Source organism: Arvicola amphibius, chromosome 9 (assembly GCF_903992535.2).
Source record: "Arvicola amphibius chromosome 9, mArvAmp1.2, whole genome shotgun sequence".
NCBI lineage: Eukaryota > Metazoa > Chordata > Mammalia > Rodentia > Cricetidae > Arvicola > Arvicola amphibius.
The window spans coordinates 72,804,877-72,831,427 of NC_052055.2; the positions used below are offsets into that span (position 1 = coordinate 72,804,877).

At 38.7% G+C, this 26,551-nt stretch overlaps 1 protein-coding gene across 7 annotated transcripts in view; it reads right to left on the reverse strand.

Moving 5' to 3' along the window:
- Supt3h (SPT3 homolog, SAGA and STAGA complex component) overlaps positions 1-26,551 on the reverse strand; it is a 367,984-nt gene that overhangs the window by 180,159 nt on the left and 161,274 nt on the right. For all 7 annotated transcript variants that reach the window (XR_006020875.1, XM_038342156.2, XM_038342152.2 and 4 more), the window contains one exon: positions 18,639-18,723. Coding sequence is in view for 5 of the 7 variants with exons in the window: in XM_038342156.2 (XP_038198084.1) it covers positions 18,639-18,723 (85 nt within the window). In the remaining 2 variants the exon portion in view is untranslated. The remainder of the gene's footprint in view (positions 1-18,638; positions 18,724-26,551) is intronic.

Genomic DNA, 26,551 nt, shown 5'->3' on the forward strand with positions numbered 1-26,551 from the left:
CATATATGTGCATATGTGTATGCATGTGTGTGCATGTATATACATATACACATCTATCTTTTGTACTTTATATTTAATCAGCTCTGTGTAGGGATCCACAAAGTGGATGCTATCTTCAGTTATGTGCAATGCATTGTTCAGTTTCTAGTATTGGGGTAGCAGGAGGCTTTCAGCATTTCAGTATGTATTTGCCAGGATATAATACATATTTTATAATAATTAATAAAAATTAATAAAAAAATACATATTTTATTGCAAACCAGGTAGGTGACCTCTACCTTTGTTAATTGGTGTTTTTAGTCATCATTTATCATAGTTCCTCATGACTTCATGCTGTGTCCTATCAGCATCTCCTTTAGCAACAACTTACCATGGCCCTGTTCATTCTGCTCTTTACAGTACACAGAAAAAAGCAGATAAGCTAGATTAAACACACTTCAAGTAATAAGCATGATTTGGGGAAAACTCATTCCAACTTTATTACTTAATTTTCAGTAGAAGTAGACGTTCAATATCAGTAAAATTTCACTGATAAACATCTCAAAACTTCCCGTTAAACATCCTCAAGAGACTTACTTTTTAACTAAGCTTTTACAAACTGACATGCTTAAGAAAATTTTTTCCAATTAATGATGGAGGAGGGTCATCTGCCTATGTGTTACTTTCATTGGTCAATAAAAAAACTGCCCTGGCCCTTTAATAGGACAGAAAATTAGGCAGGCAGAGTAGACAGAACAAAATTGTGGGAGAAAGAAAGCAGAGTCAGGCAGATACCTCAGGCAGATGCCATAGCTCTCATCTCTGAGATGGACGCAGGCTATGATCCTTCCCGGTAAGACACCACCTCGTGGTGCTACACAGATTACTAACTATGGGTTAAAGCAAGATGTGAGAATAAGAGGCTGAAACTAATGGGCCAGGCAGTATTTAAAAGAATATAGTTTTCATGTAATTATTTCGGGTGTAAAGCTAGCCGGCGGCCGAGAGCTGGGAAGTGGCCTGCCATTTCTCCTTCTGCAAATTAAGATTAAAAATTTGAAATAAAGATTATGGTAAGAATTTTTAATATGAATAATACTTTTTTAATTTCAAGTGATAAATAACATGCACATTATATAGGTATATAAAAATAGATATCAGGTTGTACAATCACATATACAACTTGGAATTTATGTTTTAGCATAGAGACAACACTAAGGAAAATTAGTATCTTCTTATGAAACAAAGAATGTGATTTATAAATTCATCGACAGATGTAAAAATGACTAGAAAGATAAAAACCATCAGAATAAAAGTTACTAATTATCACAATGCAGTATAAAAACCATAATAAAAAATAATGATGATGTGAATCCATTTCATGGTATAAATGAATAAAATATATAACTTAAAGAAGTGGTAATGTTATATAAGTATAAAATAAAATATTGAGATCTGAGGAATAAATAAAAGCTTTTAATTATATTTACATAATAAATCTAAACTAAGGCTAAATTTTTTATGTTGTCATCCCACATATAAATAATTTTAAAATGTGGAAAGTGTGTGTATGTGTGTGTATGTGTTTGTGTATGTGTGTGTACACCCACACAGAATTAACTAATATAAAAAAATCTTTAGCAGACTGGCTGAACATGTATTAAAGGTCTTTTATTCCTTTTTTCTTTATAATCTCCGTGTTAGCAAGAATAACATCAGCATTGGGAAAAGAAGATGCAGAATTATTTATAAATGGAGATTTCCAGAGTGTGTGGAAAAGATATAGAAAACCTGGAAATAACTCTTAGTTCAGCATTAGAGGAGAGCACAGGGGACAGAGAGGAACAATGGGAGCATTTCTACATACAGAAAGAAACACAGAATTTGTTCGGGGTGAATGTAGGACTTGGAAAATGTTTTTGAAGTTAATCAGTACTAGGAGAAAGAACAAAGTGACTTACACAAAGCCAGGCAGGAAGGAAGAGAGAAGGAGTGCACACAGTAACCTCCATGGTGAGTGACGGCTGCTTGTCTTCACGCACTGAAGCTTATTGTCAATCCTTTCCACAAGTTAGGGTTATTACCAATATCGACACAAATCCTGAGACTATGATTACATATGAAAGCCATTCGAAAATTAAATGTCTGACTGGTTGCTTGTAGAGTCATATACTGAAAATTCAGTATGATTTTTAAATGCCATGTTAAGGAATTGTATTTTATGTATAAAACAAGGAAAGATTTCTGATTTTGACTTTGAAAGATCAAAGGAAAGCAGTTACATAGCCACTAGAAGCCACCAGGTATTATTCTAGAGGATGATTCCAACAGTGTGCCATCATTCCAACGTTACCCACATCTCTTCCCCATCTGTACTATGTGGTGCAGCTCAACCCGGAGAGCGAGTTTCAGCAAAGTGCTGGATCACGCAGGTTCGTCTGGTTTACTCAGAGAATAAAGAATACCCAAGAAACCCATGAGAAGTTTGTCAGAAAGAAAACATTCAGAACGGACAGCATCAAGGAGTACCCAGGATACAGTACCATACAGTTTACCATGCATCAGGGAGGATTTGAACAAACCAGAAAGCAAGCCAGTGAGAACTCTAGAAAAAAGCTTACTAGGAAGAAACCTTGCTATGTTAGACCTCAGCTAAGATGCTGAGTAACATGAGACCCACTGAGACTGCAGCTAGAGACCACTTATGAGGTAAGGGTTTAAAAATGAATTGAATATTAGTGAAATAAAATAAATAGAAAAAAATGAAAGAAAATGTAAGAACAGCAGAGAATACTGGAAATTTCCTTCAAACTGATCCTGCTGGCTTATTTGAACAACCCAAACTATGAGCCAAATAAATCTTTCTCCAGTAATATACTTGTGTCAGATTTCTGTCACAGCTGTGACAAAGTAGTTAATGCAGGGATTAATCTTGTAATTAATCTGGGCTTAAGAGACATAAAATACCTATATTGGGATAAAAATCAGATTGGATGAACTTGAAGAAATACTGACAATATAATAATATAAAGTCACACACAAGTTCACAAATCCCTATTAACTGGAAGTTAGGAGGGGGTCAGCCTGGGGAAAGAAGAGGGAGCTTAAAAGCTAACAAGTTTTACATCTTTGGGTAGTTTTGATCCATTTCTTATCTAAATCACATCAGAAGTGGCCTGTTTTCGACCACAACAACCAGCAGTACTAGCTGTCACACAGAGAAGGGACGTGATTGATGCTCTGTATGAACCATGCAGAAGGTGCTAGCGTGGCACCACGGTGTAAAGTGTGGCGGCTACAGGGTTTCTTATCTCTGCGGAGTTCTAATTTGAATTCCTGAGGCATACGAAATACCCAATATTCAAGCAACATAACCTGTAAAATGGTCATTTCATCTTGTGAAAACAAGCATGATTTCTGAGGTACGGATCAACTTTAAAGTGTGTGCAGAATGCAGTGAAAGACTGCTTGCCTGGAGCTAGAGGTCTTGATTTTTGTCTTTAGTGACAAACACATGATACATGGCAAAATTCTATTACTTTGCTATTTTAATCTGTTTAGAAGGATTAAAATCAACTGATTTTCTGCATTTAAACTACATATTTTCATTAGTTAACATATTTAATAACCTATACGCAGAAACCATCAAAAAGCAACCAATGATGCTAAACCATTTGTAACTCCTAAGCTAAACTGAGAAAGGGGATATTACTTGGAATGGAGGATGTCTTATTAAAGTACTGAATAAGAATTGGGGGTTAGAAGGGCAAAAGATTGCATGGGAACTGTACATAAAAAAGGGAGATGGGGAAGATTTAGGGAAAAACTTTTAAGTTTAATATATAGCTCATTGCACGCTTTCATTCCTTCCCTCCCTCCCTTCCTCCTTTGTTCCTTTTAACTGGGATTCTCTATGTACCCCAAACTTTATTTTTTTTTTTTTTTTGTTTTTTGAGACAGGGTTTCTCTGCAGCTTTAGAGTCTGTCCTGGAGCTAGCTCTTGTAGACCAGGCTGGTCTCGAACTCACAGAGATCCACCTGCCTCTGATTCCCGAGTGCTGGGATTAAAGGCGTGCGCCACCACCGCCCGGCTGTACCCCAAACTTTAATCTTGTAACCCTAACCCTACCTTTGAGCTGGGATCATGCTGCTTCTACCACCACTCATGGGACATTAATTGCAGTCAGTCTTGCTGTAAAGTATTTCTCGAACGCACTGCTATTCTGCTATTGTAGCTACATGTTGGTTATTTTAATCTACCAACATTAGAGTTAGAGACACGCCAACCTTCAAGAATAATCTGGTTGGCAGATTTTATAATGAAAGAAGAATCCAATGTTTTTCTATGTACTATGTTGAAAATACAGTTTTCTTACTTGAAGGCACTATTCTAAACAACTATTGACAGTCCACACACAAAAAAATACAAAAAGTAAAGCCTAAGAGGTTAAAAGCATGACTGTTAAAACAGACTATTCAACAATGACATAGGGCAAAAGAGATGAGGCAATTTATGACAAATACCAACATCAAACTCCTTCCCTTGTCTGGCTAGGTGATACCATACAAACAGATCAAATATGAGCATAAAAGAACTCTGCATGAAACAAGAGGTAGGCCATGGAATCAGCATTAATCTTTCACAGTGAATAATTAGGACACAAACATCAAGCCCTGAAATAAAGCAATAATTATTGTAATTGGTATATTATGATGGAAGTTTAAATCTGATGACTAAATTGTAGAGTCTCCATAACTTCTATTATTCCTATCTCTAAAATGAAGAGAATATAGATTATAACTTGATAACATACATTATTTGTGCAAATTATGACATTATTTTAATACAAATGTATAATCATTCCATTTGATTTTCAGCATTTAAATGTACATTAATGTATATAGCTATTTGCACTGTTTTTGTTTTGGTTTTGGTGTGTGTGTTTTGAGACCGCCACAGTGGCCCTCAGCCCAGGCATGCAATGAGCATGGCGTGGAACACACAGCCACACCTGGTTCCCTGCATTGTCACCACAGCTGAAGACAGCTGCACAGCTCTGCCTATGCTGTGGGCCTCAGCAGAACTGGTGAGACACCTGGGAAGTCTTAAAGGGAAAATTAGGTTTTCAAAAAAAGGGGGCTATTTCCCATGTTAATAATAGGAAATATCACAATGCAGAAAGTTAGTACTCTGTTTAGTGCTATTAAAGATGGCCTGCAAATGGAAAACATAAATGAAGGGATAAGCCACTTAGCTGGTATTGACATAATACTGACTTCAATTACTTACAGTTTTGTATTTCATATTTTATTCTAAAAAATGGTTTGATAACTGTGCCGAATATTAAAATTAGAATGATAAGATACAAACCTTAAAAAAGACTTAATATTGATAAAATGCAAGCTTTAGAAAGACTTAAAACTGTTAAGATACAAGCCTTAGAAAGACCTAATAATGACAATAAAAAAATATCCAGACACAGACAGACGAATTTAGAGCAGAACCTATCACAACAGTGAAGAGAAGTAAGCAGTCCAAGGCTATTACAAAACCAATTTTACTTTATACAGTTACCACACAAGAATGATCACCAGGGTCTTTGGGGCCACAAAATCCCACAGCTCAGCCTGTTTGGGCTCCGGGGTCCTGGAATTGAGTGCACCCAGGCCGGTGGGAGGTCCCCTCCTTCATTAGCCTGCCTCCAGCAAGGCAGGCCCTTTGTTAGCTAGCTGCTTGGCCTGCAAGGAGACCTGAAAGTCTGCCAGAGGATCCATCATTCTTTGGAGTGAGTGAGGAGCAAGTGCCCGAACCGCGGCAGCTGCCTGGAGAGGGACCACCGACATTCCCCAATTCTCCCCCCCACCTGCACACTCCCTGCTCTTCCTGCAGGGGTTATTCTCCCCGGATACTGCCTCTCTCTTCTTGTCCCTTCCCAGCTTGCACCCAGAACCCCCTACCCTGCCTCATCCTCCCGTCTTTGGGGCCACAAAATCCCACAGCTCAGCCTGTTTGGGTTCCCTGGACCTGGAATTGAGTGCACCCAGGCCGGTGGGAGGTCCCCTCCTTCATTAGCCTGATCCAGCAAGGCAGGCCCTTTGTTAGCTAGCCGCTTGGCCTGCAAGGAGATCTGACAGTCTGCCAGAGGACCCATCATTCATTGGGGTGAGTGAGGAGTGAGTGCCTGAACCAGGCAGCTGCGACCACCTACATTCCCCAATTCTCCCCCAGACCTGCACACTCCCTGCTCTTCCTGCAGGGGTTATTCTCCCTGGATACTGCTTCTCTCTTCTTGTCCCTTCCCAGCTTGCACCCAGAACCCCCTATCCCGCCTCATCCTCCCGTCTTTGGGGCCACAAAATCCCACAGCTCAGCCTGTTTGGGCACCAGGGACCTGGAATTGAGTGTACCCAGGCCGGTGGGGGGTCCCCTCCTTCATTAGTCTGCCTGTAGCAAGGTAGGCACTTTGTCAGCGAGCTGCTTGGCCTGCAAGGAGACCTGACAGTCTGCCAGAGGATCCATCATTCATTGGGGTGAGTTAATTGAATTCATTGGGGGGAATTGAACTTCTAAAAGAAGACCCAAAGGGGATTATTCAGAGGAACAAATGGGCAGGCGCCAAAGCAAGAATTCCTCCAACAATTTGAAAAACAACATGAAAGCACCAGAACCCAACGAAGTTATAACAGGAGGACTTGAACACACTAATCAAGAAGAAGTAGAAAAAATTGACTTTATGAAAGTAATAGAGTCCCTTAAACAGGAGGTGAAAAACTCCCTTAAGGAAATGGACGAGAAGAATAACAAAAAGTTTGAAGAGTTGAGTAAATCCGTAAATGATATCCTAGGAAACCATGAAAAAACAATCAAACAGATAATGGAAACAGTGCAAGACTTGAAAACTGAAATGGAGGCAAGGAAGAAAACACAACCCGAGGGCCAGCCGGATATGGAAAATCTATGTAAACGAACAGAGACCACAGAAACAAGCATAACCAACAGAATACAAGAGATAGAAGAAAGAATCTCAGATTCTGAAGATACCATAGAGAAAATAAACGCACTGATCAAAGAAAACAGCAAATCCAACAAATTCTCATCACAAAACATTCAGGAAATCTGGGACACAATAAAAAGACCAAACCTAAGAATAATAGGCATAGAAGAAGGAGAAGAATTACAGCTCAATGGCCCAGAAAATATATTTAATAAAATTAGAGAAGAAAACTTCCCAAACCTAAAGAAAGATATTCCTATTAAGGTTCAAGAAGCTTACAGAACACCAAATAGACTGGATCAAAAAAAAACATCCCCCGGCCATATTATAATCAAAACACAAAACATACAGAATAAAGAAAGAATATTAAGAGCTGCAAAGGAAAAAGGTCAAGTAACATATAAAGGAAAACCTATCAGACGAACACCTGACTTCTCTATGGAAACCATGAAAGCCAGAAGGTCCTGGATAGATGTTTTGCAGAAACTAAGAGACCATGGATGCAAGCCCAGATTACTATACCCAGCCAAGCTTTCATTCACTATAAATGGAGAAAATAAAATATTCCAGGATAAAAACAAATTTAAACAATACATAGCCACAAATCCAGCCTTACAGAAAGTAATAGAAGGAAATTCACAAACAAAGGAGTCCAGCATTGCCCAAAATAACTCAGACATTTAGTGACCCTTCACCAGCACATCTCAAAGAAAGGAAACACACAATCTCTACTACCAAATAAAAAATGACAACCGGAGTTAACATCCACTGGTCATTAATATCACTTAATATCAATGGACTCAATTCACCTATAAAAAGGCACAGGCTAAGAGATTGGATACAAAAACAGGATCCAACATTCTGCTGTTTACAAGAAACACACCTCAACCACAAAGACAGACATCTACTCAGAGTAAAGGGTTGGGAAAAGGTCTATCAAGCAAATGGACCTAAGAAACAAGCGGGTGTGGCCATACTAATTTCTAACAAAGTTGACTTCAAACTAAAATCAATCAGAAGAGATGGAAAGGGACACTTTATACTCATTACAGGAAAAATCTATCAGAATGAAGTCTCAATCCTGAATATCTATGCCCCTAATACAAAAGCACCCACTTATATAAAAGAAACATTACTAGAACTCAAGGCAGCCATCAAACCAAGCACACTGATAGTGGGAGACTTCAACACTCCTCTTTCACCAATGGACAGGTCAATCCGACAGAAACCTAACAGAGAATTAAGAGACTTAATAGAGGTAATGAACCAAATGGGCTTAACAGACATCTATAGAACATTCCACCCAAACAGGAAAGAATATACCTTCTTCTCTGCAGCTCATGGAACCTTTTCGAAAATTGACCACATACTTGGTAACAAAGCAAACTTCCACAGTTACAAAAACGTATTAGTAACCACCTGCATCTTATCGGATCACCATGGATTAAAATTAGAATTCAACAACACTGCTACCCCCAGAAAGCCTACAAACTCATGGAAACTGAACAGTCAACTACTGAACCACACCTGGGTAAAGGAAGAAATAAAGAAAGAAATTAAAGTCTTTCTTGAATTTAACGAAAATAAAGACACAACATACTCAAACTTATGGGACACTATGAAAGCAGTGCTAAGAGGAAAATTCATAGCACTAAGTGCCCACTTAAAAAAAAACAGAGAAAGCACACATTGGAGACTTAACAGCACACCTGAAAACTTTAGAAAAGAAAGAAGCAGACTCACCTAGGAGGAGTAGAAGACTGGAAATTATCAAACTGAGGGCAGAAATCAACAAAATAGAAACACAGAAAACAATCCAAAGAATCAATGAAACAAAAAGCTGGTTCTTGGAGAAAATCAACAAGATTGACAAACCCCTATCCAAACCAATCAAACGGCAGAGAGAGAACACACAAATTAATAAGATCAGAAATGAAAAAGGGGACATAACCACAGACACAGAGGAAATTCAGAGAATCATTAGATCTTACTACAAAAGCCTGTATGCCACAAAATTGGAAAATGTAAAAGAAATTGACACTTTTTTAGACAAGTACCATATACCAAAGTTAAACCAGGACCAGGTAAATGCTCTAAATAGTCCTGTTAGTCGCAAAGAATTAGAAACTGTTATCAGAAACCTCCCTACCAAAAAGAGCCCGGGACCTGATGGGTTCAATGCAGAATTCTACCAGAACTTCCAAGAAGACCTAATACCTATACTCCTTAAGGTATTTCATAATATAGAAACAGAACAGTCATTGCCAAATTCCTTTTATGAAGCTACAATTACCCTGATACCTAAACCACACAAAGACTCAACCAAGAAAGAGAACTACAGGCCAATCTCACTTATGAACATCGATGCAAAAATTCTCAATAAAATACTGGCAAACAGAATCCAAGAACACATAAGAAAAATTATCCACTATGATCAAGTAGGCTTCATCCCAGAGATGCAGGGCTGGTTCAACATATGAAAATCTATCAATGTAATCCATCATATAAATAAACTGAAGGATAAAAACCATATGATCATCTCATTAGATGCAGAAAAAACATTTGACAAAATTCAGCACCCCTTTATGATAAAGGTCTTGGAGAGATTAGAGATACAGGGGTCATTCCTAAATATAATAAAGGCTATTTACAGCAAGCCGACAGCTAACATCAAATTAAATGGAGAGAAACTCAAGGCCATCCCACTAAATTCAGGAACGCGACAAGGCTGTCCACTCTCTCCTTATCTCTTCAATATAGTACTTGAAGTTCTAGCAATAGCAATAAGACAAAACAAGGGGATCAAGGGGATCCGAATTGGAAAGGAAGAAGTTAAACTTTCATTATTTGCTGATGATATGATAGTGTACATAAGCGACCCGAAAAACTCCACCAACGAACTCCTACAGCTGATAAACTCCTTTAGTAGCGTGGCAGGATACAAGATCAACTCCAAAAAATCAGTCGCCCTCCTATATACAAAGGATAAGGAAGCAGAGAAAGAAATCAGAGAAGCGTCACCATTCACGATAGCTACAAATAGCATAAAATATCTTGGGGTAACTCTAACCAAGGAAGTGAAAGAGACCTATTTGACAAGAACTTTAAGTCTTTGAAGAAAGAAATTGAAGAGGACACCAGAAAATGGAAGGATCTCCCTTGCTCTTGGATTGGGAGGATCAACATAGTAAAAATGGCAATACTACCAAAGACAATCTATAGATTTAATGCAATCCCCTTAAAGATCCCATCAAAATTCTTCACAGATCTTGAGAGGACAATAATCACCTTTATATGGAAGAACAAGAAACCCAGGATAGCCAAAACAATCTTATACAATAAAGGAACTTCTGGATGCATTACCATCCCTGACTTCAAACTCTATTACAGAGCTACAGTATTGAAAACAGCTTGGTACTGGCATAAAAACAGAGAAGTCGACCAATGGAATTGAATAGAAGACCCGGATCTTAACCCACAAATCTATGAACACCTGATTTTTGATAAAGGAGCTAAAAGCACACAATGGAAGAAAGAAAGCATCTTCAACAAATGGTGCTGGCATAACTGGATGTCAACCTGTAGAAGAATGAAAGTAGATCCGTGTCTATCACCATGCACAAAACTCAAGTCCAAATGGATTAAAGACCTCAATATCAATCTGAACACACTGAACCTGTTAGAGGAGGAAGTGGGAAGTACTCTACAACATTTGGGCACAGGAGACCGCTTCCTACATATAGCCCCAGCAGCACAGACATTAAGGGCAACATTGAATAAATGGGACCTCCTGAAGCTGAGCAGCTTCTGTAAAGCAAAGGACACTGTCACTAAGACAAAAAGGCAGCCTACTGACTGGGAAAAGATCTTCACCAATCCCGCAGCAGACAAAGGCCTGATCTCCAAAATATATAAGGACCTCAAGAGACTAGACCTTAAAATGCTAATGAACCCAATTAAAAAATGGGGCACTGAACTGAACAGAGAATTCTCAACAGAAGAAGTTCGAATGGCCAAAAGACACTTAAGGGCATGCTCAACCTCCTTAGCAATCAGGGAAATGCAAATCAAAACAACGCTGAGATACCATCTTACACCTGTCAGAATGGCTAAAATCAAAAACACCAATGATAGCCTTTGCTGGAGAGGATATGGAGTAAGGGGTACACTCATCCATTGCTGGTGGGAATGCAAACTTGTGCAACCGCTTTGGAAAGCAGTGTGGAGGTTTCTCAGGAAATTTGGGATCAACCTACCCCAGGAAACAGCAATCCCACTATTGGGAATCTACCCAAGAGATGCCCAATCATATTACAAAAGCATCTGTTCAACTATGTTTATAGCAGCATTATTTGTAATAGCCAGATCCTGGAAACAACCTAGATGCCCTTCAGTGGAAGAATGGATGAAGAAAGTGTGGAATATATACATATTAGAGTACTACTCGGCGGTAAAAAACAATGACATCTTGAATTTTGCATGCAAATGGATCGAAATAGAAAACACCATCCTGAGCGAGGTTACCCAGGCCCAAAAAGAGGAACATGGGATGTACTCACTCATAATTGGTTTCTAGCCATAAATAAAGGACATCGAGCCTATAATTCGTAAAAACTCCTTGAGAAGCTATATAAGAAGGTGAACCCAAAGAAAAACATATAGTTATCCTCCTGGTTATTGGAAGTAGACAAGATTGCCAGACAAAAAATGGGAACATGGGGGTGAAGTGGGATGGGGGGATGGGGGGATGGGGAGAGAAACGGGTGACGTGGAGGATGGGAAGAGCTTGGGGGAATAGGATGGTTGGGGTATAGGAAGGGTGGATAGGGGAATAAGGAATTATATATCTTAGTTAAGGGAGCCACTCTAGGGTTGGCAGAGACTTGACTCTAGAGGGGTTCCCAGGTGTCCAGGAAGACGACCCCAGCTAGTTCCTAGGGCAGCTGAGGAGAGGGTGCCAGAAATGTCCAGATCCTATTGTCATACTCATGAATATCTTGCATATCACCATAAAACCTTCACCTGGCATTGGATGGAGAAAATGACAGAGCCCCACATAGGAGCACCAGACTGAGCTCTCAAGGTCCTGATGAGGAGCAAAAGGAGGGAGATCATGAGCAAGGAAGCCAGGACCGCGAGGAGTGCTTTTACCCATTGAGACGGTGGAACAGATCTAACGGGAGACCACCAAGTCCAGTCGGAATGGGACTGATGGAACAGGGGACCAAACCGGACTCTCTGAATGTGGATGACGGTGGAGGAGGACTGAGAAACCAAGGACAATGGCAATGAACATGAACTCTACAGCATGGACGGGCTCACTGTGAGCCTTGTCAGTTTGGTTGCTCACCTTCCTGGACTTAGGGGGAGCTGGGAGGACCTTGGGCTTAACATAGTGAAGGGAACCCTGATGGCTCTTTGTCTTTGGAGAGGGGTGGAGTGGGGGTATGGGTGGAAGGGAGGGGAGGGAAGGGGGAGGAGATGGAAATCTTACAAAATAAAGTAAAAAAAAAAAGAATGACCACCAGATTAGGCATCCCACAAGCCTATGCAGAAGTTAACTGGAAGCATGTAGAAGTTTTAGATTTGAAGTGATTTTAAAAATCAGTCATTTCATATAGTGTGCATTCATCCTATGTGAAGCAGACGTAAAATTCACGGGCAACTAAGAATTATTCTACAAGTCTGAAAAGATCTATCTAGCAATATTGGGAGATGGCCCAGTGTTACAATGGAAAACATGGAGAGAGGAAACTAGGGTCATAGAACAACAAGTTAGGGCTAGAGGTATGGAAATTTCCCAAGACTGGGTTCTCAGTGAAGACCAGTATTCTGATATACAAAGACAGCCTTGGTTTGATGATCACAGCTTGACGCTATGTTTTATAGCAGCTTTGAATACTTGGGACAGGGTTAAAGAATCTGGAAATAGGACTGAGTCATTTACGAAAATTACACAAGGCCCAAAGAAGATATTACTGATGTTTTACAAAGATAGACTTCAGTTATAAACAAAATGATATGAGATCCAGAAGTTAAGTCAAATATTAGTTGGATTTTTGGCCTTTGAAAATGCTATTTAAGAATGGAAAAAGGTGATTATTAGGCCTTTTAAGGCAAGATCAACACCAATAGATGAATGGATTAGAAAGATTCCTGATACTGGATCTCACACGTATGTTGCTGTTTTGAAAGAAGTAATTTCTAGAAATTTTAAGAAAAATAAAAATCTCAGATGTTCTAATTGTGGTAAACATGGTTGTTTGAAAAGGGATTGTAGGTAAGATGTCCCTAGAAACAATGTTTTTTCTAGCGATCATCCAAACAGAAGGCCCCAGCCTTACGGAATATGCAGAAGGTGTGGCAAAGGCCAGCACTGGACAAATGAATGCAGATAACCAGGGATAGGTAAGATAACCATATGCCATTGAGAAATGCCTTATGGGGCCTCTGCCAGGCCCCAATGTCAAATTTGGTTCAATCATTCCTTGCCAGCATTAGGGAAACTCCTCCACAGAGCAATTAGGAGACCTAATGCCTGTTGTTAAAAGCCATACTGCTCTGGATAATAGAAAAGCTTCAATAAACAAAACAAAATTTTTGAAAGAGATCATAAAACAAGTACTTTGGCAAACTTTTATAAATGATCAAAGAACAAAGAAAAAGAGGTGAATAAATGACATTCTAATTGAAGGTTTGCAAGACACAGGTCCAGATGTAACAATAATTTCACTAAAATTTTGGCATCCAGATTGGCCTCTTAGGAGGTAAATATCCAGCTTTTAGGGATTGGAACTTTATTTCATGTAAAACAAAGTGCAGGATGGGTCAAGTATATAGGGTCAGAGGACAGACAGAAAAATTAAAACCATATGTGGCTAACATAGCAATGAAATTATGGGGACATGATTTGTTGCAGAATTGAAAAACACAGATTAACATTCCTCCAATCTCAGAAACAAATCAAAATTAAAGAATGCTTCTGAAAGAAATATTAAAAGATATTATCAAGAACAGTCAAAAGCCATTCAGGTTGTACATTAAATGGACACAACACCTTGTGGTCTTTCAAGGGTACCAACAGCCCTACCTTTAAAATAGTCATCTGACAAACCTATGTGGATGGAACAATTGCCTTTGACATCAAAAAAATTATAAACACTAGAACAGCTGGTATAGGAGCAGCTAAATGAGAGATCCATGGAGTGACAGAGAAATGATCGCCTGTTCTCTTCTCTACTTCCCCCACTAGGGAAAAATGCATATCCTTAGACCTCTTCCTCCTACATCTAGCTTCCTCTCAGTTGGCCATAAAATTCTATGATCCATTCTGGCCAGTTTAGTGTGTACTCCACCCTATGAACCTAGATCTGACTCTATTAGCAGTATCAGACAGCAACACAAACAAATCTCACAAAACAATCTAGCCCAAGTTTTAAATTACTATTCTAAACTGATTCACTCAAAGCTGAATTTTGCACTACTGAGATAACAAAGATCTTCAGGATATATTTAAAATAGCAGCTCTGATCCTGGCCATGGCCTCCTACTACAAAACAATCTTCTGGAAATACAGACTGGGAATCTGCATTTCTGTCGGGTCTACAAAGCATCTTAGCCAAGCTGACATGTAATACTGAATCTTCAGAGGAATCGAGAATGGTGGAATATGAAGAAGATCAAACAACATAATCTGAACAGCTGCTATCATGGGTCTGATTAGAGGGCAAAGTGCTTGCCACGCATCACGATAACCAGAGTTCAACTGCTAGCACCCATGCACAAAACAAAAAGATGGGCACAGTGGTATACACCTGTAATCCCTAGCACTCAGAAATCTAACTCTACTTAATATATATAACTTGAATCCCTATAAAAGAGAAAAGCAGAGGCAACTGAAGACAGTGGGAGAAGATAAAAAAATTATTGCTAACCCACAAATCCATAACACTTCAGGACTGTAGAGTTTTGATAAGAACTCCAATACCTTTATAACACCTTTAGCTACTGGTTAAGAAAGTCTACTGATTTTGAGAATTTATGCTATGACTGTTTAGCAGTTTGAACCCATATTTCTTTGGTTTATCCTATTTGGAGTTTGCTCTGCATCTTGAGTATACAGGCTTATGTGTTCACAATGCAATTACAAAAGGAAATCCCCACATATAAAGCCAATGAAGAACACAAAGTACTTAGGAAGTAATGTAACAAGAAATATGCAAGCCAAAAGAAATTCCCTAAAAGGCATCAGCAATCTTTAACAACTATACAGACCCCTGACTGTTACAAAGAAAAAGTCAATACTTTAGCAATGCAATTCTACATTATAAACTCATGTGATGTCAGTAAACATACTAATACATTTTATACATGCTAGACAAGATGGTATGAAGGCGTAAGTCACAAAACAATCCCACACCAGTTTGGAATTATGATTAATAAAAGGGTTATTTATTGAAAAGGAAAAACTTACAGATTACCGTCCTAGACAACAGCCCTCTGCACAACCAGGAAAGTATCTAATAGCCAGAAGTGGAGCTGGAAGCAAGAGAGCAAGCACATGGCTACCACTGCTTTTTAAAGCAAAGGAGACCACGCCCAAGTAGGCTGGTATCTTAAAGGTTATTGGCTGAAGGAGCGGAAGGAGCTCCTGCAGCAACTGTAATAATATTTACATTAAAAGTGAGTAAATAATTTCCCTATCCTGTAGTATTAGGTTCTGTCCAATGCCTCAAAGGGATTTGTGAAACAGCAGAAAGTATAAACCCTGTGTGTACTAAACTCTTTCTACGCAAACACATCTATAGTTCACCCTATAAATTAGGCATGGTAAGAGTTCAACAACCAAAAATCAACTTTAAGAATATAATAGACTCTAGAAACTACAGGGAAACCCTGTCTCGAAAAACCAAAAAAAAAAAAAAAAAAAAAAATGTAATAGAAGGGGCTAGAAATATGGCTCAGTATCCAGAGGATCCAAAGTCAGTTCCCAGCACCCATGTTAGGCAGCTCACAACCACTTGTAACTCCAGCTCCAGGTGATGTAAAATCCTCTTCTGGACTCTAGGGCACCTCCAATTGTGCAATCATGTGCACACAGTCTACACACACACACACACACACACACACACACACACACACACACACACACTAAATAAATCTTAAAAAACAATATACTACAGAAAAGCTATGTAAATGTAACATTTTTCTTCAAATGAATGACTTGTACAGAAGAAGCTAGGGAACAGCAATCAGTCTGGTAACTGTGGAAGCAGTAAGGGAGGTGGGACATGTGACACAGATACTGGGACAAAGAGATTTACTTCCCAGATAAGATGATGTGTATTTTCAGCATAATACTCACAATGGATTGTCATTAAAAACTTATTAATTGTTCACTTTTGGAATTCTCTATTTAATATTTTCTGGCTGTAGAAAAAGAAAACATAGATAAGGGGTATGATGATACCAGACCAGGAAGATACATTAGAAAAATAGGAGGGGTTACGGTAATACAGCCCTAAAATCTCTAGAACACACTGTAAGACTTATATAATAAAGCAAATATCACCTGAGTACAAAAACAGACAAACTAGTACAGAGTACAAGAGCTATAACTCTTGCTACAGATAAACCTATATTGATAAAGAAGGTAGCTTAAATGACTGGGAAAAGGTAGGCATTTAACAAATGTTTATAATAAAACTGGGAGACTATTCAACAAAAGACAAAATTGATTCCATATATCCAAAAAGAATTAAGAACTAAGGATATAAAGGAAACAATGAAATAATTTAAAAAACTAGAAAGTAACATAAATGAATTATTCCTCAATGTTATTATATAAAAAGAAATTATGATTCAAAATTCATCATCAATAAAGATTGATGTCCCTGAATATAGTAAAAATAATTGTAAGCCAAACAAAATCTTTTAACAGCAAAGTTTAAAAATTGATAAAATTAACACACTAGAAGAATATCTTTGTGCCATATGCCATAGAGCAGGTGCTGAGGTCACTAATGTATGTGGGATATGAGTTAATTGATGTGCTCCTAGTGGGTAGCCCTAAAATAGCGTAAGTAATAAGAATAATGATGACACTGGATAATAACATCTAGGAAAGAATTTAAATATTAAATATCTTTCCTGATAACCCCAAAAAGTAACAAAAACAGTGCAGGAAAGCTTTTCAATTAAGAAGAAAACCAAGTAATAAGTAGAAAAGAAAGAAAAGAAAAATCACTTCTGTGCAAAAACTATAGTAATAATTTTATAAAATTTCCTGATAAGTTATAATGCTAATAGGTTAAAAAATACTCAAAAAGAAAATATTTACATAGCTATAAAAATATATGTCCCAATGTATTTTACTAACCTAACTTGAATATTTAAAATAACAGTTGATATGGGAGAGTCTTCTGTTTTAGTTGATTTCATTGGCTAATAAAGAAACTGCCTGGCTCATTTGATAGACCGCCCCTTAGGTGGGTGGAGTAGACAGAACAGGAAGAAGGAAGTGAGGTAGATGGCTCAGTCAGATGCTACGCCTCTCCTAAGTTAGACAGACTGCCATGCCTCTCCTCAGGGAGAGAGATGCGATGAAGCCAGCCACCAGGTCAGACATGCTGAATCTTTCCCGGTAAGACACCATTCGTGGTGTTACAAAGATTATTAGATATGGGTTAGTCAAGATGTGAGTAAGAGGCTGAAATTAATGGGCCAGGCAGTATTTAAAAGAATACAATTTGTGTGATGTTATTTTGGGTTTTAAGCTAGCCGGTGGCCGAGAGCAGGGCGGCGGGAAGCCGCCCGCAGCTCCACACTACAAACAGTAACATGGGTTTAGAGTATATCTCAGTACTATTGCAGGCATTTAGCATGAACAAAACCATGGGTTTGACCTGTAATATGAACCAATCAAACAAATATATCTATACAATAAAATAACTCAGCATTTCCACCTTCGATATGTATCCAAGAAATGTAAAAATAAGACACAACAGTAAGACAGGACATCCTTGCTATGCAGCACTGAGGAGATCCAATCACTTCATGAAAAATAGTGTTCAACATGTATGATTATATTCTAATTATAAGAGCAGTCCAAAGAACCAGAAGACACTCCACTTCTCCAAAGTTTTCAGATTATGAGAGGATAGAAAATACTGCAGGCTTAGCAGAGACAGAATGAGACAGCTCAGGTATAGCAACTAAATCTAACAGCCAGTGTGGTGTCCTTGATTGGGTCTCTGGTGGCAAAGAGGATGGAATTTGAATGAGGCTATAAAAATTATTGTGCCAGGATTATTTCCAGGTTTCCATAACTGTTATGGTTATGTATGATAATGACATCAGAGGAAGAACAACAGTTGAGAATTCTTCACACCATTTGTGCAAATATTCTTTATCCTAAAGTGAACAGGTTTTAAAGAATTCTAACAAGCCTCTTGGGCACATCAGTGATAGCTGAACGTACTGTTGTTATGGCAACATCCCACTATTAAATGTATCAGATTATATACTTAAGTGGGTATTATTATATAGATATGTCAATAAAGCCAAAAATCTAGCTGTAAATAAAATTTTTTAATGTGTTCAGTTGGAAGTACAATAAAAACAGAATGAAAAAGAGATAGCAAATGGGGTTATATGTGATCTTACCAAGTTAACTAGTTGTGTGTGAACCACATCTTCTACTAAAACTGCTGTTTCATGGAGAGGCCTCCTAGCATCCCCTAAAGAAAACCTGTAGAAAAAAATTAAGACATACCATTATTAATGCTGCAAACTAGGTAAAGCAAACATATATGCTTCCTATTCATTGTAAGAATCAGCTGAATAAAGAGGTTATTGTTCTTTACAACAATCCACTCTAACTTCTAGACTAAAGAAATAAATGTCTTCCTTACAAACTGTATCTTCCAAAGAAAATATACTATTATCTGCATCCCTTCTTGGTTTACAAAGTATTTGTAAGGGGGAATTGCTTTGTCAAAATGCAAAGTACAAGAGTGGTTCCCTATACCCACAGCAGGCAGCTCACAATCCTATATACGAGAAATTAAAAATCTGAAGAAAACTTACAAAATATGTTCACTGACAATAGAATCAGGAAGAATAAAATTCAAAGTAATACATTTAATACAATAGGCAAAAGGCTTACCAGCTAGAACCTGTAAGACTGCTGAAGTTAAGGAAAGACAAGGTACATAAAAAGTAAATTCATGAAGATGAAAGGAAGTCTTTTTCCACACAGCCGAATACTGTTTCTATAACAAAACTGGAATCCCATCCAAACCACAGTGGTGTTTTGTGTGTGTGTGTGTGTGTGTGTGTGTGTGTGTGTGTATGTTTATGTGTGAGTGCATTTGTGTATATATGTGAGCACATGTGTGTTTGCATGGGAGTATGTGTGTGTGTTCATGTATTTGTATGTGTACATGTGTTTGTGTGTGTGCATATGCATGTGTGTGTTAAACAGAAATACCTGACAGAAACAATGGAAACATTTTAACAGTTTTAGCATCCCAGCCTTTTGCCTGGCCCTGTTCAGTGGGCTAGTGGAAGGCAGGGAGTGGGGAGGTATGATAGGGCAGAGTTGCTCATTTCAGGGCAGATATGAAACAGTGGGAGAGTAACAAGAGGCCAGAGCAAGATGCAACCTTGAATGACTCCTAATGACCACTTTCTCCAAATAGATGTGTCCTAATCTCCCTGGGTGTGTGTGTGGGGGGTATCTTCTGGTAAGCTATTCACTTACTGAATCCCTCAGTGAAACACCATGGACTTGGTCAGACAGATCACACCGTACAGTCTTATGAAATGCCTTTTGCCATGCCAGAGGTGGATTCACTGACCTTATGTGTCCCTCAATGCAATCAAAGTAAAGACTCAGCTGGTGTCACGGCTCTAAGTCAGGGGAGGGGAAGTACCCAACAAATGATGTGGCCACGAAACTCCTGAGTCTAGAAAACCTGTAGGTCACATAGCCCCATTATACAACAGATGGGGGCTGTGGAACAGTGGGGCACAGATTCCCACACCTGGCTCCCCAGGGCATGGCAGGCTTTGGGGAGGCCAGCCATGGGAGTGGGGGCACAGCATCCCTGCCTGATGAAAGAGAAATATTCTGGAAGTCAGGTAAGATGCTTTAGTCCCCAATCTGCTGCTCTGTGGTACTAAAACCTAAGTCACTTTGGGTCAGAGGTTCCTCAAACCCACAAAGACTGAAAAAGCCTTTGCAGGTGCAGATTTGAGTTCATGAGAATTACAGTCCATAAGTCCTGAACAACACCTGTAGGAGTGAGCAAAACTACACGATGATGAAATCTACATAATAAATCAAGCAATAATCCTGAAATAAGAAAAAGACAGAAAATTAGAAAGTAGATAACATAAACTGAAACCCATGAATGTAAACAATCTGAAGAGGGAGCAGAGCTTTATTTCATTTCTGGTGTTAGACATGGAAGTCATTTCCAAGAATCATCTCCTCCCTTAAAATATTTACTCTAGAAGGCTGGAGACACTGCTCTGTGGTTTTATGTTGTTCTGTTTAGTACATCTAGCAGGTCACTCCTCTAGTTCAAATAATTGTTTCCACATTTTCACACTCTGATTACAGAAAGGAGAGCCGACTACCTTGAACGGAAAGCTCCCGAGCAAAGGCAGCAGAGGAGAAAAGTACAGTAATAGTCTGTGGCAGACCGCTGAGCCAGTGACCCAAGAACTCACGGTATATGAATATGTCTACTGTCGTGCCAGGAACCAAGTCCACAAGACAAGAACCAGAAGCTTCATGTGTGTGTCTACTTGGATGCTAGTTGCTTCAATATTTACAATGGCTGCAGATGTTAATGTACACAATGTATTGTGTTATGCTGATGCTGTGACGGAGTCAACTTTTCCCCCTTAGCTCTGGTCTTCTGGGACATTTCCCTACATCAGGTAACAGATTACTCTGTAATGGACACTGTGTGACAACTCCTTGGTTTAAAGAAGACTTTGGATGACTGACTGCAGCCCCGACCAAAGTTTCTTTTCTACCTTCCGGGCCCTTGGTTGACTATACTTCCCTAGGCTAGGTACCATTATAATCCCCAGGGATTGCTCCCAGGTGGATGGAATGAACGAACAGCCTACAGCCCTAGCACGCAGCCCAATCCATGAATCTGGCACTGGAAAACATGCAAAGCACAATCATCGGGCTATGCGACGCCTTCCATCATCTTCTGACAGACCCTGAGACCGAATGCCCACTGTCCAACGGGCAGAAGGAGAGATTTGGGCAATCAGAGTCACGGATATAGGCCAGTTACCTTACTCTCCAATTTTGATGTTTCTGAGTTCCACAATTTCTTCTTATCTACTTCTCAGACATACACTTGTTAAACAAATGTTTGTGAAAGCCAAAGTAATGGTTAAGCCATCTATCAGACCAAAGCTGAGACAAAAGCTTTCTTTATAATAAATGTTTCTCCTGCTTGCTTCATGTCTTAAGATCCACCTTTCCTTGAAATGAACTTCTAACAAGTTGCGGATCAAATGTTCTAATATCCTTTATAAGATACTTTATTGGGAAATAGAAAAGATGGTAAAGGCAAACGACAATCACTGGTGCTGACGCCAGTCACACACTCTGCTTTACAACCAGCTTATGGTCCTGAACCCAGTCAAACGCAAAAGATGGAACTCGATATGTGAAGTCTTTCTGTGTGGTGCAGTATTAAAGGAGCAAAACTCTAAGACACTCAAGAACTTAACCACAAGCAATCATTTATCAGAAAAGAAGATTAACAATTAACATAAGGATTCCTGGTTCAATTACTTTGTATAATTAAATCTTTTACAAGATTTTTGCAGAGAGAATCAATCACTTCAAGAAAACCATTGGTCTATTAGACCTCTTGGTTTTTCAAAAACAATTTATTTCTCAATTAAACGAATTTGGAAATATCCTAGTATTATTGTCTACAACTGAAACACACGTTACCACCCTATCACATGCTCTGAGACATTCTTCAAGAAAGAAACGTGATCACCAATATACTTGCCATGTACATGATTATCTTTCTAAGCTATGTTAATTATACAACATTGAGCATCATCAATTTAGGAACCCTGCCTGGAGGAAAAGACTCCAAATGACTTAAGGCCTTTGGCAAAAGGATTCCAAATGAGCTGCAGTCTAAGATGCTAGAAGTTTCAAGCCAAGTTCTCCAGTTTTAAACAATAAGATGATGAGGGTAACAAGAGCAAACAATGGGCTTTTAAAGAATTCCACTGAGTATCCAACAAATATTTCTTGTGTATGTATATCGTGTCAGGCACTCATTTTCTTACACTAGCTGAGAATCCTACAAACCAGGAAGCAGACTCTTTTACCTCATAATCTAACAACTGGTTTTTCAGTTGCCATGGTATTAAGCAGTGACCACTCAAAAGTCAACCAGGAAGGGTGCCTTACAATAAACACATCTCTGAATAATGAACAGTGTGTCTTCTCAAGGATATTTTTCTATAGAGGATGCCAATCTCCAGAATGCCAATACAGGACAGCCATGCTTTCTCACAATAGGAAATTAAGCATCTTCACCTCCAAGAAACTTCCTACAAGTATGTTCCTGGGAAGAAACAATGGATTTGATTTCCTGTGCTGGATAATCTCAATATTTCTGATACAGTGTTTGAGAATCCTGTTCTCATAAACCTAGTCAGCCTTATCCCTCTCGTTTCATTTTTATCCTGAGGTACTTTTAACCAACAGATAAAATCAAAGAATTGTACAAGTCACTTGCATATATCTTAGTGCCCATGCCTCTTTCTCTCTCAAACTCAACATTTATAGACACATCTTTATCGATGTTTACTTTCCTTTAACTCACCAATATGCATTGAGGTTTGCATGTGCCCGGCATTATTATGTGCACTGTGCCACGTAAACCTACTGCTCTCTAAGCTGCCATTACTGTGCCTGTCCTCTGCCTTTTGGGGAGATGCTCTCTATGTAAGTAGAATTCATTCCAGACATCAGCTTACATGAAAATATAAAATCCTACTTTCAAAACTTTGAATAAGCATTGTTTTCAAAAGTTTTGTCTGCTAAAGAGTATCTTTAAAAACCAGCTTGAGATATTATTTACATAGCCTGCAAACTTGATTGCTTAAAGTACACAATCCTATGATTTTTGAGTAAACTTACAGAGTAGTATGCTCATCTATACAATACAGTTTTAGGACTTTTCTCCTGTACCCAAAAACTTTATGTCCTTTGACAATAACCCCCTATTCCCATCCCTTGCCCAGGGCAATCTATGCAAGGACCTAACTGACACCAGACCTCATGTTTCCTGTCAAGGTACAACATTTCTCAGTTCTTAGCATGCAGGTCTGTTGTATAGCCATTTCCCAGAACTGAAACAGGCCTTCCTAGAAAGACAAGTGAGGGTAATGTACATTACCAGGCACGGACTTGAGGGAGTCAGGAGTGTCAAAAGACCATATTAAGCAAGGCAATCCCTGACGCTCTACTGCTGATCGGCCTGTGTATTGTGCAGACAACCCCAAAGTGTGGCTTTCTGGAGCAACCAGCCACTGACATAGCGGCCTTGGAGTCAGCCATGCTCCTAAGTAACCTCAATAAGCTCTCAAGTCCAACAACCTAGACTTGCCGAACTATTTCTTGGCCTGTAGTCAGTGCCCTTTCTAGAGTGAACAGAATCTGTTTATGTCTCCCCAGGAAGAGTCACAAGACAAGGTCTCAGAATAACTGCTACAGCCTTGGGGAGACTTTCCCAAAGACCACCACTGTCAAATCTCTATTTAGTCAAAGTCGGTTAGTATTCATTTGGTTATGTATTGAGGTTTAAGTTTTGATTTGAATAGAAAAGTTCCTCAGATTTTAATAAATAAATAACAACAGAGACAAAACAGCCCTCTTACATGGAGAACAAGCCAAATACAGACAATGGATCCCACAGTCAATACTGCTGTGGACTGTGAAGAGTGAGCCAGCTTTATGACTGACTGCGTCATTTCTCCATCTTGTCCATAAAGGCGGCATGTAATATGACATGCAACATCCTGCTGAAATTTCTACCCCATGCCATGGCATCATCCCAGATGAAGACAAATTATCTATGAACTGTGAACTCATTCAAGTCCCTAATAATTAGACATTCAGAATTTTCTTAAGATTGATAACTTTAGATATCAATGTGGATGTGGTGGTGCACGCCTTTAAACCTAGCACACGGGAGGCATAGACAGGCAGATCGCTGAGGTGGTCTACAGAGTGAGACCCTGTTTCAAAACAAACAAAAAATTTTAAATTAGTTAAAAAACTGATCATCTTTTTAAAAGTGTCTCCTACTAAAACCATCCTTCCCACAACAATTTTAAAAGTGAGGCAAAATTATGCCAAAATCCTAATGTAATTATATTTCTTATAAGCAGCACTCTAGAAAAAAAGTACATAATTTCTAACATCAGTTAATTAATAAAACTGCCATGCATAGATTTTCTCCTGGTAATTTTATTCACAAAAGTCAAAGCATTAGTCCAGCACAATACAAGGGTGTGCAAATGAAGATACAGACAAGGAAAGCACTGCAAAGTCATTGTAGAATTACTAAAGAAATTTAAAAATTAATTGTACAAATATCTGTGACTGCCGTAAGGAAAATACATAATATATTCCAGTTGTACTACATAATATATTCCATTTGCTTATTCAGAAAAGGATTCAATTTAAATCATAAAGCATACAAGACAACTGTCTTTATAGAATATGTAAACTAGACAATGATCAGTCACTTTTGTTCAGAGAAAATAAAGAAAACATTTATCTCTAGTCTCAACAATATTCTTCAAATCAAAATGGAATTTAGTATACCCAGAAAAAATGCAGTTTCAATTTATTCTCTGAACATGTATAAAAAAGTGATGACATGAGAAAGATGTTAAGATATAATTATATGTTATGATTCTATTGAGAATAAACATACAGCATATATTAAACGATCTTTTGGTTTCATTTTAGATTATAGACAAGAATTTCAAATTTTGGTATGTATAAATAACTTTTTATACAAGTCTACACAAATTATCATTAAAATCATCTATTAAGCTGTACCATTGAAAGCTTTGTCAATACTTTAACAAGCTTTCCATGACACATATGAGGGCATCTAAGTATACTAAAATATCAGTAAAAACATACTGTTGCCCCTGGGTATCTGCAGAGTACTAGTTGCAGGCTTCACATAGACACAAAGATGTGAGGACAATTAAAGTTCCTATGCAAAACAAGTACAGCATTTGCACAGAGCCTGGATATGCCCTTTGTGGGATTAGCTCCTATAATGTGAATGCTACAGAAAGAATTATTATACAGCATTGTTTAGGAGCATGACCAGAGTCTGAAGGTGAATCCACAGATAGGAAACCCATGGATGTAGAGGGCCAACTGTTCTGTGTACTTAGCAACTACCAGAGTATACATGTATACATATCGTCATCGTCACAGATACTAACTTCAAGGAAATGTATTAATAATGATTTATATCACCACAGTAAATGAGAATCTGGTTAAGAACCTTTACGTAACCATTACTATTTCCATTCCAGGTCTAGATGGCCCAAGGGCGAATAGTCAATGGATGGCATCAGATGGATTTCCACTCCCAGCATTCTTTCTACAAGCTCTAAAAATGAACTCCTGACTACTTCATAATATGATGTTTCACCAATACTTAGAGATTTAGGCTAGTTCAGCTTCTACAATGAAAACAATGAAATGAGGTTACAGATGACAAATGGAGTAGCTTATAGTAGGCTTCTGGAAGACATACTGACAGCTAAATGTGGGATATGAAGAAATGCAAATCTTGTGTAAAGAACACAGCAGCTAAATTAATAATGGGGAGAGGAAAAGCACTGTAAAAATCAAAGCTTTTCACATTATTAAGCACATTATTAAGAATTATCTCTAAAGTCATGTAAACAAATGACTTGTTTCTACTTAGTTGAGTTTAGCGTCAGGAGAGCTCCCTCAATGGTTAATGTGAGCAACATGCTTGATGACAGATAGGCTTCAGGATCTGCAGCACCCACATAAAAGCCTGGTGGGCATGGCATCAGCCTGTATTGCCAGCCCTCAGAGGAGGAGATGGTGTTCCTGGGGACAAGCTAAATAGTTAGACTAGAATAAATAAGAGTTCCAGATTCAGAGAAAGATTCTGCCTCAGAGAACAAGGTGAAGAACAATAAAGGCTGTCTGTATTAACCTCGGGCTTGTACATGCAACGCACACACACACACACACACACACACACACACACACACACACACACACGAAAGTCACATTGCTTTTTAAAAGTCTCAAGAACATATTTTAACAGTCCCAGCACTGATGGGACCAGATACAGAGACCCAGAGCCAAACATTCTGTGGGGGGGGGGGGAGGGAGAGGGACATAGGGAGGGAGGGAGGGAGGGAAGGAGGGAGGGAGGGAGGGAGGGAGAGAGAGAGAGAGAGCGCGCTCAGGTTTGAGGTCTCCATCACATCCCTTGGGA